The 16,818-nt window shown below is 46.2% G+C and overlaps 1 protein-coding gene across 10 annotated transcripts in view; it reads right to left on the reverse strand.

Moving 5' to 3' along the window:
- The window catches only part of AKAP13 (A-kinase anchoring protein 13), a 330,778-nt gene extending 330,193 nt beyond the window's left edge, over positions 1-585 (reverse strand). For 6 of the 10 annotated variants that reach the window (XM_073304193.1, XM_073304191.1, XM_073304188.1 and 3 more), the window contains exon 1: positions 422-585. In XM_073304193.1, the coding sequence (XP_073160294.1) occupies positions 422-570 (149 nt within the window). In that variant the 5' untranslated portion in view covers positions 571-585. The remainder of the gene's footprint in view (positions 1-421) is intronic. The other 4 variants (XM_073304195.1, XM_073304199.1, XM_073304194.1 and 1 more) reach the window with 3 other exon arrangements.
- Positions 586-16,818: the final 16,233 nt, after the last annotated feature.

Below are 16,818 nucleotides of genomic sequence, written 5' to 3' on the forward strand. Positions count from 1 at the left end.
GGGGAGAGAGGGGTAGGACGCGCGGGGGAGGAAGGGGCCTCTCTCCGCCCGGCAGAGGAGAAGCAGGAGCAGAACGACCCCCCGCCCCCAGCAGCAGAACCGCAGCGCCGCGAGCGAAGGCAGGCGCTGCCCGTACCCCAGCCGGAGCTGGCGGGCGGGGGGGGGGGGGCGGCTCGCCCCTGCAGTGCCACCTTCCCCCGCTGCCCCGTCTCCGCAGGGACTCGCGGGGGGGGGCGGCCCCCCAGCTTTGCAGCCGGAGGGGCTCCCCCAGCTCTGCGGTGACGGGAGGGCTCCCCCCCCCCCCGACTCTCTGCCGAGATCTCCCGGGGAAGGGACGTGTCCGCCCCCCGCAGACTCAGCCCCATGCGCCCCCCCCCCCCCAACCGTACTTCCCCCAACTCCCGCAAACTCGCTCACTCACCCCGCGGGCGGGGCTGCTCGGCCTCCTGCAGCGGCGGGGGACAATGGCTGGCGGCACGGGGCGCTGGTGCAACAGGCGGCGGCACCCGAGCGCTCCCGGCGGCTCCCTCCCTCCGCTGGCCCGACGAGCAGCCCTGAGCTATCACGCATGCGCCATCTAGGAGGCGGCGGGGCGGGGGGGGCAGAGGAGGAGACCCCCCTTCTCCGTCCCCCTAGGTTCCTCCTCCGAGCGCGCGGGGCGGGGGGGGGGGAGCGGGAGGCCGCGCTGATTGCACGGCCCGGGGGCTCGCGGCTCCCCGGGCGTGGCGGGGAGGGAGCCCGGGCGGCTGGAGTTCACGCGTGGGAGATGCTCCTGCCCCTCCCAGAGCGCTTTACCAGCTTGCATCGATTGACCCTCGCGTCGCTTCCTCCTCCCCGCGTGACTTGCCTGTTACCCTCCTCGCTTTACAGGTGGGGAAACTGAGGCACGGGTCACTTAAGTGGCTTGCCCAAGATCTCCTGCCCCGCAGTCCTGAGATGAGCTTTCGCGGGTAGGTCATCGTTCCCCATCGGACAACACAGTTACATCTCAGAGATGTACAGTATTAAAAGGACAATAGCAATTTTCCCTCTGATGGTATTCACCCCTTCTTGTCAATTGTTGAGAACAGGCCACTTCCACCTTGACTGTATTGGCCTCATTAGCACGGATCCCACCCCCATGGTAAGGCAACTCCCATCTTTTCATGTGCTGTAATATATATACTGCTTACTGCATTTTTCACTCCGTGCATCTGATGAAGTGGGTTTTAGTCCATAAAAGCTTATGCCCAAATAAATGTGTTAGTCTCTAAGGTGCCTTAAGGACTCCTCGTTGTTTTTACATCTCAGAGACTAATTGATATATATTGTAATTCTTTGAGAGATGGGGTAGAAAAATAGGTGGTCTGCAGATTTTAAAGTTACTATTTACCTACATAGAAGATTACTAAATTATCATCCGTTAGAGTTGGGGAACTCCTCTCCAGACTCTGGGATTTTGTAACATTTCAGAACCTCTCCCCCATTTTATGTTTTAGATTTCCCCCAGCATCACTGAGCTTCTTAAAATATTCTCCTCCCCCTCAAACAAATAATTTAAATTCTCAAGGGATGGTGTAGTTTTAAAAGCACCTGTATTTCTACTGAAACAGAAGCCTGCTCTGTAAAGAAACATGCAGCAGCAGTTTGTTGTAAACCAGTGGAACCCAAATCTCAAAATTCTCTTCTAAATGCAGGTCCTCTTTGGATATCCAAGGGCACTCCCACTTTGCTGGCACACCTGAGGAGAGGGCATGGCACTGCCAGACCTTTCCATCATCCCAAATTGTGGGGAGCACAGATTAGGGCAGCTGCAGGGCTACTCCGGTTATGCTTTCTGAAACAATCCCATAACGGCTTGTACCTCTGGGTCCAGGCTCAACAAGAGCAAAGCATGTTCTGACTCACCCACAGTGTGCCTCCGACAAACTGGGCAGGCAGAGAATAATGTATAGCTGGTATTATTTATGTTATTCCGCTTGGGGATTTTCCCTGTGTCAAGGGATTCCCCAGCAGCTTTAAGCCCCTTTGCACCACTGGAGCTACACAAAGGGCATCCACATCAGGCAGATGACATATCTGATGTTTCATACACATGGCACAAAAAATAAAGTCTTTCTCAAAGGGTATATGATGTCTGGTCAAAAGCAGGGGAAAGCACAGGTTACCTGCACACAGAAGACCATCCTACCCTTACAATGGGCTAAATCCAGAAGTTTTCACTTAGGTTTTACTCAGTTCCACTTCATTGACGTCAGCGGTACTTTTGCCCCAGGAAAAACCTGCGGGAGGGAGGGAAATGAGCACAGAGCTCAGTATTTTGTCCCAATAAGTTTTTATCTCTAAGCTGGACATTCTAGTTTAGAGGTTCTCAGACAGGGATTTGTGGTCCACATGGGCTTTCAGGGGTGGGAGTAAACAGTATGGGAGATCTTCAAAGTGCCTGGGTGAAATCCTGGTCAGAGTCTTGAAATTGACTGCAGTGGGACTGGGATTCCACCTGTTTCCCTGTACAATTTATGCATTGAATAGCAAATTGTGATTGGGTTTTGCTTTGTTTTTTGATGAAGAAATTACAGCTTTTCCCAGACTGGGAAGAGAGATTGCTGGTCTCCCAAGGCCTGAGAAGCCTTGTTTTGATTCCAGGGAGGTACTTCTAGTGAGTTTTATCACCTACATTTCACCTTGATTTTTCTCCCTTCTGTGCGACCTTTTCCAGTTTATTCAGCTGCTCTCTGAATTCTAATTAATTATAGTACTGTGCTTTTTTATTGAAGTTAAAGGAACATGGTTTAAAGCCCTGGATTTATTTTTATATGAAGGAAATAACTTTCACCCACTAAACTTTAGCTTTAGTTGTGTGTTTCAGTTTGTGTTACATTTCCAACATGCCCTCCTCCGGCTATTATAAAGTATCTCCTTCTAGTGTTTCTGGCATCATACACTCTTTAGCAGTGAAATGTGATCCTGTGCAAATAAATGTGGCGCACATGTATCCACCACCACAACATTCTGTTGCATTCACCGTATAAGTGATCCCTCCAGAGGGAAGGACTCATTTTGTCGTGTTTGAGCTGCTCACAGATTAGATGCACATAGTATATCATTTTTTCTGCAATGAGTCTCATACCTCTATAACCCTCACAACAAACCTATCAGTTGAGTACATATGATTATCCCCTATTATACACATTGTGCAACACAGAGGGCCAAATGCAGCCCTGACTTACACTGCAAGGAAAATGTGGCTCAAAAAGTTTGTGACTTGTCAAACCCACAAGTTAGCAGCAAAGCCAAGGCTAGCAGCACCTATTTCCTGTCTTCTAGTAAGCCACTAGAAATCATTACCTCACTAGAGCAGCTTTTGTCCTAAAGGACCTAGAGCACTGTACTAAGTAAGGACTGATCCTGTGCCCATTTAAGTCAACAGAAAGAGTCATTTTAAGTGAAATGAAAGACTGCTCAGGCCCTTAGATAGTGTACAAGAATCATTTCACCACTGGAGTAATATAGTCACTTCTTGGTTTGGAACACTTCTGCTGTTTTACCACACAACAACGTTATGTGAGCAGTTAGAAGAACAAGATGAGAAGAACTTTCCCAACTGAAGCTGCAAGGGATGGGAGGGGAAGGGGGATTGGTAGGGACACTATAAGGACCCAACTTTTAATTTGATGAAACCATCTAGATTAATACCTCTTCCCTTGTAAAAAGGTGCCATGGATTCTTTAATGGCTATGACTAGTCAGTCCCTCATTTTTATCTCTCATCAGACAGGAAGTCCAGCAACACATTATTGACTTATAGGAAAGAGTGCCACCTAGTGAAACCTCACTTCCTGCAGCACCGCTGTGTCCCATGGAAGTGTTCCATCAAAGCAGTGTCCCTGCGCAGCCCATAAGGACAAACACAATAACAAGGTGGCATGGTGACAGCTGACTAAATCTTTCCATATAACATATGGAAAAACATATTTTTCCCCACTTAGACTTCGATCAAGGGAATGTTTCTGCTTTAGCAGCTAGGTATACAGCAGACAACTCCATACATCACAAGTCTTTCTCACATAACCACTATGCATTTACACACACACTTAACAGCTGTAAACACTTTCAGGAAGTTCTTTAAATGAGAGAAAGCAAAACTAAGCAGTCTCTTGAGAGATTGTACCCTAATTGTAACACTCTCTGCAATGAAGTCCCCTGCAATGGAGAAGGTGTGTCAATTCACCTCCAGTCTGATGCACAACAGCCTCAGCACTGCTGTTCTCTATCAAGTAGATATTGCCAATTGGATAAAACTGTGCAGTGAGTTTGTGATGTAGGTGAAGTAGGGACCGGGTTATAGTACATTGGCTCTGAGGACCTCAGAGTGCTTTCTAAACAGGTTAGCCTCCATTTCCTACCTGTGAGGTAAGTAAGTGTTATGCCCATTTCACTGCTGGACAGAGGGCGTAAGTGAGATGCCTCAGATCATGTAGCAAAACAACAGAATGGGGAATCAAACTGAAAGGCCTAATTCATTGTTGGACTCCAGCCCTTTTCTTCAGGCTGGCTAGCTCAAAGCGGCTATAGAATAGGTATAACCCAGCCCACCAGGAATACCACCGGCACATGAGGAACTTGATTCCAGGGGAAGAGTCAACTCCATCAGCTCTATACCATCTGCACATTAGGTCTGGGCAACAGAGGTCCAGATGGGATGGCAGGGGGAATATCACACAGATGAGGTGTGGGCAGGTCTGGGGGAGAGAGGGAGGGGTGAGTTAGATGAAAGAGCATAGCCTAGGCACCCTTGAAATTCCATCCCTCTGCAAAGTCCCATAGGGCTCTTTTATTACTAATATTGCAGTGGCACATAGGAACCTCAGTCATGGAACAGGACCCCTTTGTGCTGGTTCTGTCCCAGAGAGCTTGCAATCTAAGTTGAATCCAGGGCTCAGTTTAGAGCAGACTTTAGGGATACTATAACTTGCACTGGAAGGTGACAAGGCCCCTGCAGCCCCTGAATGGAGTAGATATAAACTCCCTGCCAGCTGTTGCTGCACCAGTGCCTATCCCAGCAATTCCTGACTCCCAGCCTTCTGTTCCATTTACCAAATAATACTTTTTAACTGCAACCATCTTCAAGGTGATTGGGGTGAAAGACCTGTGCATTGAAATGGGTTTTTTAAATTATTTTTAAAGTCCTACCTATGCATCCAAGTTCCTCACCCCAAATAATTCTTGCAATGGGTGCATTAGGTGCACTGCTAATGATCACCCATAGAAGCAGATTAACAGTAGGTATTGACAGAAGGACATACAGTAGTTTTCCTGAGTCTGACTGTATGCCCACGTTCCCACATCATTTTCTTTTTGACTCATCTTCAAAAATGTTTACATCATGTTTCACGAATTGCCATAAGCCGAGCCAGCCCAGATCCACGTTTGAATTTTTTTGAGCGAACAACAGGCAATAGAGAATCATGCTTTATTTGATCTGTTTTTCAGCTTTTTTTTGTCCTGGAACCAGCTGCAAGGAGCTCAGTCATTGCCCATGTTACAGATTTATGTGCGAGTTGCACCAGTGTGACAGTAGAATTTGGGCCTGTGCAAAGATTCTGAATAACTGGCTATACTAGCATGAATTAGCAGTATGACTCCATTGGCACTGATTGGTAGAAAGCAGCCAACACAGTAGAATCCATCAAAGGAAGCAGCTATGATTAGAAACAAATGTTCATTAAGTTTATGCAGCTACAAAAACAAGACCCTGGACATTAATGGTACAGATGATACAGGCTGCACATGATCTTAGTTTTTTAATTGTATGTGTTTAGGGCCTGTGAAAGTGAGGAACTGGTGCTAGCTCTAGGTACTGCCCTAGGAGATGTGCTAATACCACATCAGCTGTTATTCTAATTGTAACTCCGCTCAGAAGCTCTAACAACACACCTCTGTACTGTCCTATAAGCCCCCCTTGGTATCTGAGTCCTGTGCTCCTATTGAGCCAAGATTTTATAATGTGGCCAGATGTCCAGTAAGGAATAAGATGAGATCACCAATCTAGATTTCACTTGTGACCAAAACTCAGGCAGGGTTGGATTTAGGTCTCTTAGGTTGCCATACCAAAGAGAGCAGAAATGCAAAATGAAATTGATTCGAAATCTGGTTCAGTCTTGTGTGAAGAGCTTGCTGCAGAGGGAAGTTGTCAGTTTTGTTTTGTCTCAAGCTCTGGAGGAAGTAGCTACAAAGAGAACAATCCCAGTCAGATTTTGCAGTCAGCTCTGGGGATAGATTAATATCAAAGGATATGAAAGAATCCTAGTCAGTTTCCTTTTGTGCATTACTTAAGAGTGCATACTATTTTGAGATAGTCTGTATTCTTGAGCAGAATTCCCCATTAGAAAATAGGGGACAGCACTGAAAATGACACAATCTGTGGGACTGCAATAATACACTTTGGGGTCTTTTTATTGGCCCTCTGATTTCTAAGCCTTTAGGGTGCATGTGGGTCACATTTTCAAGCTTTTCCTGGCATCCACAAGGGCTATAAATATTCATTAAAAAAAGAAAAAGCTACGATTCTCTTGCAGTTTTTTGATTCCAGGAGCTGGGGCTTTAAACAAAAACAAATATCACAAGACTTGCAATATAATCTTGAGCGTTGGCAATGTTGTGTACCTACTGTATAAGAGAAGCTTCAGGGTGAAAGTCAGAGTGAAAACAGGCAGAGATATAGCTTAGAGCAGGGGTGGGCAAACTTTTTGGCCCAAGGGCCACATCTGGATATGGAAATTGTACGGCGGGCCATGAATGCTCACAAAATTGGGGTTGGAGTTCGGGGGGGGGGGTGCGGGCTCTGGGGTGAGGCCAGAAAAGAGGAGTTCAGGGTTTCAGGGTGCAGGAGGGTGTTGCGGGAGGGGGGCGGTGAGGGCTTCAGATGGGGGTGCAGGTTCTGGGTTGGGGCTGGAGATGAGGGGTTTGGGATGCAGGAGGGTGCTCCAGGCTGGGACTGAGGGGTTTGGAAGGCGAGAAGGGGATCAGGGCTGGGGCAGGGGTGTAGGCTCTGGGTGGCGTCTACCTCAAGCAGCTCCCAGAAACAGCTACATGTCCCTCCTCCAGCTCCTGCACGGAGGTGTGGCCAAGTGGCTCTGTGTGCTGTCCCATCTGCAGTCGCCGCCCCGTAGCTCCCATTGGCTGCAGTTCCCGGCCAATGGGAGCTGCAGGGGTGGCGCCTATGGACGGGGCAGCGCACAGCGCCCCCTGGCTGCCCTTAAACATAGGAGCTGGAGAGGGAACATGCCACTGCTTCCAGGAGCCGTGGCATGCATGCGTGGAGTGGCCCTTGACCCCGCTCCCCAGCGGGAGCTTGAGGGCCAGATTAAATGGGCTAGTGGGCCAGATGAGGCCCACGGGCCATAGTTTGCCCACCGCTGGGCTAGAGGGATCCTACCATGGGGCTAATACTGTGCCTTCAGCTACTTTGATCAATTCCATTCCTATCACTTTAAAATAAGCGGCCACTGGGAGCTGCGGGTGGCCATGCTTGCGGACAGTCAATATAAACAAACTGTCTCGCTGCCCATCCGCGGATAACCCTGATGGCCCACGTGCAGCCTGAGGTTCGCAGGTTGCCTACCACTGTTCTAGAGGATTGGTGTCCTTGTCTCCTGTCAGTGCTTCTCTCCAGTCCAGTAATACTTTCAGGGGTCTCTGCTTGACCAGAGTTTCTCAACCTTTTTGATACCAGGGACCAGCTTACTGCTTTCCTAAACTGTGTCAGGGAGCTTTCAGGGACTGGTGCCGGTCCACGGACCGGTCATTGAGAAACACTGTGCTAGACCCATTGTTAGTCATTTCTTGGCAGCCTCGGCTTCAGCTTCTTTTTTGCCATTATGCAGGCTGTCCTGAGGTAGGGATATAGCATGTTCAAATTCCTATGATGTAGCAAACTCTGGAAATGCCTGACAGGCAAATGGAGGTCGATTTTCTGTAGTTACGATCGCTGGAACCCCGTGGTGGGCAAACTGTGCTTTGCAGCATTCACTAATGGCAGCTGCTGTTGTGTGCAAGTGATCTGTTTCTCGGTAATCAGAGTAGCAATCAGTCATCATAAGGTATTCCTGACCACGCACAGTAAATCAATCCAAGGGTAGCTTACTTCAAGGTCATTTGGTTATTTAATATGTCTTGAGTGGTCCCCAGTCTGGTAAACTGTGGAATAGTTTCTCAAAGGAGGCAGTGGAAGATGCATTGGGTGGGCCATTTCAATCTAGAATGGACAAAGTAATGAAAAATAGCTGCACTACGAAGGAATAGGCTAGATGATCAAATAGGGGTCTTCCATCTCCAGTTTCTATGATTCCCTGTTGTTAGCTGGCTAGGAATTCACTGCAGATACTGCACCAAATCCAATGACTTATGAGGCCTTTGACTTCTCTGTTCTTTTGCGGGCTACACAGGACATCTTAACTCCTGGCTAGACATGCTTGAGGCTCTGTATAAGTAGAGTGTGTGTTTTTGCTTATTATTATTATTATTATTCATTGTTTGTATCACAGAGGCACCTAGAAGCCCTGGCTGAAATCAGAGACTTCTTGGGTGAAATGTTGTACAAACACCCAGTAAGAGACTGTCCCTGCGCCAAAGAACTTACATGGTGTAAGTGGGCTCAGGTTTCATTGTAGACAAAGGTATGGGAGTTCCACCCTGCAGTATGTTCAGTGCTGTTCTTAAATTAATCCCTCTGTGCTTTGCTATCCTGACTGATCAATGATTTGGAGAGTATGAAGTGCACCATCCATATGGGTACGTCTCTGCTCTGGACATACCACTTTTCAATCACACGAAGGCAGCCTGAGGGCCCCAGTAGTCACTTTCTTATGGTACTGATTCTCTGGACAGAAATTCAGCAATGAACATCAGGGAGTCTTCTTGGTACTGTTGATGCACGTTACATGTTTTAGTTTTCCTTAACATTGTTTAGAAGTGATTGGGGCTAAATACATTTTTGGAAATAGCTCTCACATATTTGTGGTTGAGATGGGTCCAAACCCAAACTCTGGATCTGAACCCTCCCCTTCACGCCCACCCCCACCAGTCCTCCCACACTGGAAGATGGGGTTTGGAACCTGAACCCAATTCTGGGTCAGAATTTTACAATTGCGTCGTATTGTCTATAATAAGCCAAAACAAAAGCTTTTAAGGGTTTAAACTTGGGTTTAAACTTGGATCCAAATGTTGTGTCTCCAGCCTTTTAGCTTGTGATCTGCGTCCACATGAACGTGATCCTATCCCAGAAGATACTGGTCAGACTCACCACATTCAAAAACAATGGTTAGGCGTTCTCGCTATACCTGAATTTAGTTTCGCCGTCTTGGAAAAAATAAACACCCAGTAAGCAAAAAAATGCAAGCACAGGATTGTCAGCCAAGGAGTGATTAAAGTGACCTACCTATCTACAGGACAAGTACAGCAAAGGCAAGTTTCCTGCTGTCCCCATCTAGCCCATGTGACTCAGCCCTGAGCTGAAGGAAGCTCCCCTCCAGCACGGAGGGAAGTTCAGTCTTTATGGTCCATTCAGACCTTGGCCTCTGCTGAAAGACTCAAAGACAAAAGACTCAATTCTGCCAAGCACTGAGTGACTTGCTATGGTGTTGGATGCCCCCAACTCCTACTGAAGCCAATGAAATTACACCAGACATGAATTTGGCTGGCTATCCTTTGGGTGAATCTATTGATTTATGGAGAGCAGTTGAAGACCTTTATGAGGATGAAGGAACAGATCTCTTCCTCCATGGGTTGGGTAGTTTGATCACGTGCCCAGGTGTCAATAACACTCTTTGTAGCTCCAGTCTGCGAGCCTGAAGGATTGTCCTTCATGACTGTTGAAACCACAGGCATTCCCAGGCACACTGTATCTGATTCTGTAAGTTAGACCATGCAGAACATCTCTTTGTTAGCTATAATGTCACCTTGCAAGGTTCACATTAAGCTTCTTACACAAATGTGTTTTAAACAAAAGGAAAGTGAGTTCCCAGACATTCTTTCAGCTGTGGTTGGGACCAAACTAGTTCAGGGTGAGGCTAGCTGCAGTTTTCATTGGAAGAATTGGAAACAGGATAACATTTTGGACCAGATGTTTTCAAATGTGCATGTTGAAATGAACGTGTGAAAGACCAGTCAGATGGTTGTGTGCATTAAAAAAAAAATTAAGAACTTCATTTTTTAAAATAAAATTTATTTCCAAAAATGCACCTGCATAATTTGCATGCTCATTTACCACAACCGCATTCACATTCTGATAACTGCACCTGACAGACATTTAACTGATCGTTTCCAAGCAGGATTAATTGGTTGTGCAATGTGCTTGTGCAATGTGGCACATGTAGGTGCAGATCATGCCATAGCATTGTTGTACCCAACTGAGTCTAAAATTCTGGCCCTGGGTTTGCAACTAAAATCTCTGCATGGAAGCAATTTGGGATTTTGTCACAGCCTTTTAACAGATCTGGGTAACAGTGACCGTGCTTCCAGCTAAGAAGACTGGATATGACATCCTTGGAGCCCATTGCCAAAGCTCTGAGCATCAACCACAAGGGATGTCTTGAAAGTGAGATGAGGTGCTTCCTACTTCTAGCAGCTGAGCATGTTGCTTCCATTGCGCTAGTCCCTGCCAGCAAGGGAGAGGGAAACTTTAACTCTAATACCCTGCCAGCCAGGCCAACACCCCCAAAATGCTGTAGAGTGAGCAGGAGTCATCTAATGATGTATTCTGAAGTCCCTGGGGGGATATAGTTTGCCGGGAGTGTCAAGGGGAGGGTAAGACACAGCTACAGAAGCTCAGAAGGGCACTGCTTAGAAGTTTGTGTCTTACATTTCTTTATGGTGGTCACCAACACAGTAACGTCGGGGCCATTGGGTGATCATTATCAGATGGATGAGTGTTATGGTGCTGCCTAATGGCCCTTTTTAGTTTGCAAAAAGTGTGTGTGTGTTTCTTTGTTTCCTTGTTTTAAGCAGGAGAGAAAGCAATTACTCCAGCAATTATTATTGTATGTATGGTTTGCGTGCCATGGCAGACACAGGTGTATATTGAAAGAATAAATTACTAGGAAGTAGATGTTTTGGCAGTGAAGATACATTTCTGTAAGAAGCTTAATGTGAGCCCAGGAGGAGTCTTGCAAGGTGACATTATGGCTAACAAAGAGATGTTCTGCATGGTCTAACTTTCAGAATCAGATACAGTGTGCCTGTGGTTTTAATAGTCACGCAGGACAATCCTTCAGGCAGGCAGACTGGAACTACAAAGAGTTTTATGGACACTGGGTTCAAACTAAAAACCATGTGGTTTCCAAATAAAGACATAATAGAATAATAGAACTTAGTTAAGATTTATTGGTTCATGTACCTGTAATCTCCCTTCCCCCCTCCCTAGCCTTATGCAAGTGCAATTCCCTGTGATATATTTTTCAGCATTTTGTCCAGTGTAGTTTTTAGGGACTTATCAATGAGACTTCTATCACTTTCTCTGGGAGATCATTTTGTGGTCTAATAGAGCTCCGAGTTTAAGCTTCCTGCTATCCAATCAAAGTTTCCTTTCCTTTTTCTTTGAAACATGCCTAGTCATTTGCATGTGATCAACACTTACTAGATAAAGAGAGGCATTTTATTTTCTCTGCATCCTTTATTATGAATTCTTTTGGCACTAAACCCCATAAGCCTGGTCACAGTGAAGTCATTAGCTTCCATTCATGTGCAAGCCACATGTCCTCCCCTAACTGTTTTCATTGTAACTCAGCATCAGTTGCTTAACTGGCTGATTGAAAAAAGCATGATCAATAAAATGCTGCAAAGCAGGAAGGATTATTAATCCCCAGGCAAACTGACTTCTTCTAAAAGCATCTTTTGACAGATGGGTACACACTGTGGCTGAATGTACCGAGACAGAACTACCAGTATCCTCCAGTGCTACATAGTACAAACACAGGAACATAGGAATTGCTATACTGGATCAGACTAAATCTATGGAGGGGGTGGAATCTCCATCCTTAGAGGTTTTTAAGGCCCGGCTTGACAAAGCCCTGGCTGGGATGATTTAGTTGGTGTTGGTCCTGCTTCAAGCAGGGGATTGGACTAGATGACGTCCCGAGGTCTCTTCCAACCCTAATATTCTATGCTTCTAATCTAATATCCTGTCTTTGACAGCAGCCAGTACCAGATTGTGAGGCAAACTCACAGCCAGACCAGGGCTGCTCACTCAGCTGTCAGAACTTACCCTTGGTGACCAGGTCTGTGGCAGCAGCCGAGGGGGAGGATCTCTTCGTGGAGCCCCTGCTACACTCCCCCATCTCAGTGTGCAGGTGGCATAGTCCCCCTTGGTGTGCCAGAGGTTGGTTCTGGCTGGTACCGCCAGGATTGGACTGGGTGGACCCTCTAGTTTAGGTTTAACACAGTACTATACAGTATTTGCTTTTTTTTTTTGGTCTCTGCTGCTGCCTGATGGCATACTTCTGGATCCAAATGAGGTTGTGTGGTTGACTGGTCAGTTCGTAACTCTGGTGTCTGTAACTCTGAGGTTCTATTGCACAAGTAGCCCCTCTATTTAGGGACTCAAACGAAGCAGTAATTGAACCAGAAAAGAATCTGCTAGGCATTATCTTACCAGAATGTTGCAGTCATTTAAAAACCTGCCAGCCTTTTTATATAGAAGATGATAATGCAAGGTAGAGAGAGGCACAGAACAGTGATCCATCTAGTCTCGTACAGGGATTGGCAACCTTTGGCATGCGGCCCGTCAGGGTAAGCCCCCCCAGTGGGCTGGGATGGTTTGTTTTCCTGCCATGTCTGCAGGTTCGGCTGATCGTGGCTCCCACTGGCCGCGGTTTGCCGCTCCAGGCCAATGGGGGCCGCGGGAAGTGACGACCAGCACATCCCTTGGCCCATGCCACTTCCTGCAGCCCCCATTGGCCGAGAACAGCGAACTGCGGCCAGTGGGAGCCGCGATCAGCTGAACCTGCGGACGCAGCAGATAAACAAACCATCCTGGCCCACCAGGGGGCTTACCCTGGAGGGCCGCATGCCAAAGGTTGCTGATTCCTGGTCTAATATCATGACTCCCACAATGGCCACTGTTGGGTGTTTTCGATTTAAGCAGCCTCCCCATTTCTCTCTCTTTCACACACACTAATGTATCTCATAAAGTTTCTTCCTGACTGTGGATCTTCTACCTGATGAGCTAATGGGGGTGCAATGCTCATTAGGCCAATAGAGACAGCGGAGAGACACATGATCATATGTAACATTTGCCAACCAGCAGAGGGCATTGTTGGACATAATGAGCCTGCGTGCTCACACACATTTCATTAGGATTCTGGCAGCTGTAAGCACAAAACACCTCAGTTAAAGCTCAGTGACAGAGCTCTCTGACCTTCGCTCTTTCCATTACTAAGGATTACCAAATAGCAAAGTCAAGTTCATCACCATAAAGCCAAAAGCTATAGGCTCCCAAAATGTCAGATTTAATTATTTTTAAAATAAGCAGCCACATTTTTATCTATCACCATTTAATCAACAAAATCACAGGCATCCGGCCCTTATAACGTGTTAAAACTCTTTTTAGCAAATCATCACTGGTTTATTTCGAGGGTCATATAGTGTCACCTATTTCCTTCCCCGTTGTTAGTCATTTATCTAATCATTTTAAAGGGGAAAAAGTAGCAACTGAAATATTTTTCAATTCCCCTAGTGACTCTTCCTTCATTACATTAAAATAAATAAAAGCACCACTTAATTTTCACAGATCCAACTAATTTAAAACACTAAAGGCCCTGCACATATCGCTGCATTGTGAGATATGGACAAAAGGACCTGTGCTCTGAAATTGCAGCACAAAAAATATTTTTTTCATGGACTTTAATGTTCAATCTATGTTCCATCCTTTTTCCATAGCCTTTTGGTGCATGTTCAGACAGTTCACAGCCTCCATAGGGCCCAGCACAAAACAGAAATAATGGTGTGTTTGACACCCAAATGGAATCCAGGGTAAGAGCTACGGAGGGCCTGGGGAGCAAAGGGCCAGTGCCAAAAGGTAGGAGAAACAGCATCATGTGCTAGTGAAGGAGAGTGACAGCCCTGGACCTAGGCCCAGATCCTTAGCCCATCCCTTTAGTTCTCTTTGCACGGTTTCAACAGGGACTTAAGCTACCTTATAGGGCAAGGCTGGAGTACAATGTGTTCCAGCAGTCTCTTGGCAGCCCTTATTACGCCAGCACAAGTTAGAGATGGTCCAGCCTTTGGATTAGAGGAGAAAACAGGTGACATAAAGCCACCTATTTCCCCCTCCCTCATTCCCATGTGCATCAAGCACTGCTCTGCCACACCTCCATTTGTAGTAGTCCATATGCCAAGATATGACAACACCGAAAAGAAAGCAAACACAAACCACAGTGATGACAGTGCCTGGGAGTCCAACCAATCCAGTGACGGAGACACTGGAGACGTTATTAAAGAGTACAATGGCGGCCTCTAGTGTCTCTTGCTAGAATATTTTTTTCTATATTGATTGCGTTTCTCTCCCTGATCTGGTGCCACTTGTTAGGGTGGCACGATACCAAGTGTGAAAAATTGGGACCCTTTTTTTGGGGGGTGGTGGTGGTGGTGGTATAGCTGCACAGATAAGACAAAGCCCCTAATATGGGGACGATCCCAATAATATTGGGATGTCTGGTCACCCTACCCCTTGCACTAACAGTACAGTCTGGTAGAACCAAAGCCTTCTTTTCCCAAAAATAAAAGGCAGGGTCATTTGGGCTAAAGTGACTTGCCTGACATCATACAACTAGTCAGCTGGGAATAGAAACCAAGTCTCCAAATCCTCGTCTGATGATTTAGCTACAAAATGAGCTTTCTTCCTGAACCCACTATTTCTGACTGGCATGGAACACAGAAGCACTGGTAATCCCATGAGAAAGCCCGATGAAGTGATAGCAGGGAGAGAGGCATGGTCTCATGGTCTGCGCACGGGACTGGCAGTCAGTAATTCCCGAGTCCTGAATGCTGCTCTAAGAACTTCTCCAGCAGCCTCAGGCAAGCTCAGCATCTGTGCCCAGTTTCCCATTTGCAGTGATACCTAGCTACCTGAGAGGTTAGCAGGAAGTGATTTCTAAAGTGGCAAATATTATGCCTGTGTGCCCAGAACATGGAGTTAGGAGATGTTTGGATAAACTTGAGACAAACTCCTGGATGCGAAACTGAACTGAACCTTGGGCATTTTGCCTCTCAGTGCAAACTCACACCCACTGAGCTTTACTCCTTCTTCAGTATAGGCTTGGTCTATACAGCACCGACCGCAGTTGGATCACAGTGCAGGACACTACTGCAAAATTCACATTAAAATGTATAATAAATAGACTAGTAGATCCATGCAGGATAAAGCTCCTATATGGAAACACTTACCTTTAGAGTTGCTACTATGTATCTTTTCACCCCATCCTCCCTATTCAGGACAGCACTTTAGTATGTACATAAGTGCTTTGCCGTATCAGGGCTCTCAAAAGTGGATTTGGATATATACCCAGATCTGAATCTATGGGTATGGGTTGGGCAATATTTCCACTCTATGATAATCACAGAAATTAGAGATTCTATTCTATATAGGTTCTTATACCATGCTAATCACTATAGCATCTGAACACCTAGCAGAGCAACATGACTGCACTTCTGTCATGTAGTATTTGTTCTCTCTCGCTCGCACACACAAGTTATATATGTTTATGTTAAAGACACGCCCCTTGCACTGAGAGCAGCCAGTGGTGAGTTAAGCCCCAAGTTCTAATCCCTGGGCATTTGTATTGCAGCTGGGTGGGTTGTAAATGGTTCATAACCAGAGCACTGAGTGGGTGTACCCTGTCACTGCTAGGGGCATAGAGTTATGTAGAAAATAACAAAATGAAATGTATTTGCCAGGAACAGACAACATCTGACAAAAAGGGCTGGTGCAACACAGACCCCACAGATAGAAAGAAAAGCTGTCACCAGCACATGGCCCTTTAAGATCAGCTAGTGAAGGGAGAACAGTGCCTCACATGAGACAGCTCCAGTTCAGCTTTTCCTCTTTAAAAAGGAAGAGAAGGTTTAAGGAAGAAGCAAGAATAGTGAGCTGGTAAAGCTGGCATTGTAAACCTGTAGGAAATCACAGCTTGCCTGGCAAGGCACGAGTTAGCTAAAGGTGGCTAGAAGGTGGAAGACCTGGGAGGGAAGAGTGACAGGATCATCTGCTTACATTGACTATCTGTGTGTACAACTAGAGGCATTCAAGTGCAATTTTCTACTTTTAAGATCCAAAATTATAAGGAATTATATTATTGTTTTTGTCATTATTGTTCTCTAGAGCCTGATGCCTGAGGATCTCAAAGCACTTTACAAACCTTAAATAGCTGAGCTTCACAGTATGTCTATGAAATAGGTAAGTATCATCATCCAACATTATAGACAGCGAAAGAAAGGCGGAGACAGTTGAATGACTTGGCAAAGGTCACACAGCAAGTAAGTGGCAGAACTAGGAATAGACGCAGGATAGCTGGATTCACAGTCCCATGTTGTAACCATAAGAACATATTTCCATCATTCATACCATGTGCTATTAATTATTATTATATTATTAGCCTTTCAAGAATTTAAACTGTGTCTTCAAACAGCACATATTCCTTTAAGGTTCTGCCCTTGTTACTGCTGCCTTTATTTATGCTCAACTGTCCAGAGCAGCTGAGAAAACCTGAGAGAGGCCAGTACTAAAGGCAAGCATCAGGTCACGTGACTGAGACTGCCTGCATCTGCTTCACAGCTGTTAACACTG

Source organism: Lepidochelys kempii, chromosome 10 (genome assembly GCF_965140265.1).
Source record: "Lepidochelys kempii isolate rLepKem1 chromosome 10, rLepKem1.hap2, whole genome shotgun sequence".
NCBI lineage: Eukaryota > Metazoa > Chordata > Testudines > Cheloniidae > Lepidochelys > Lepidochelys kempii.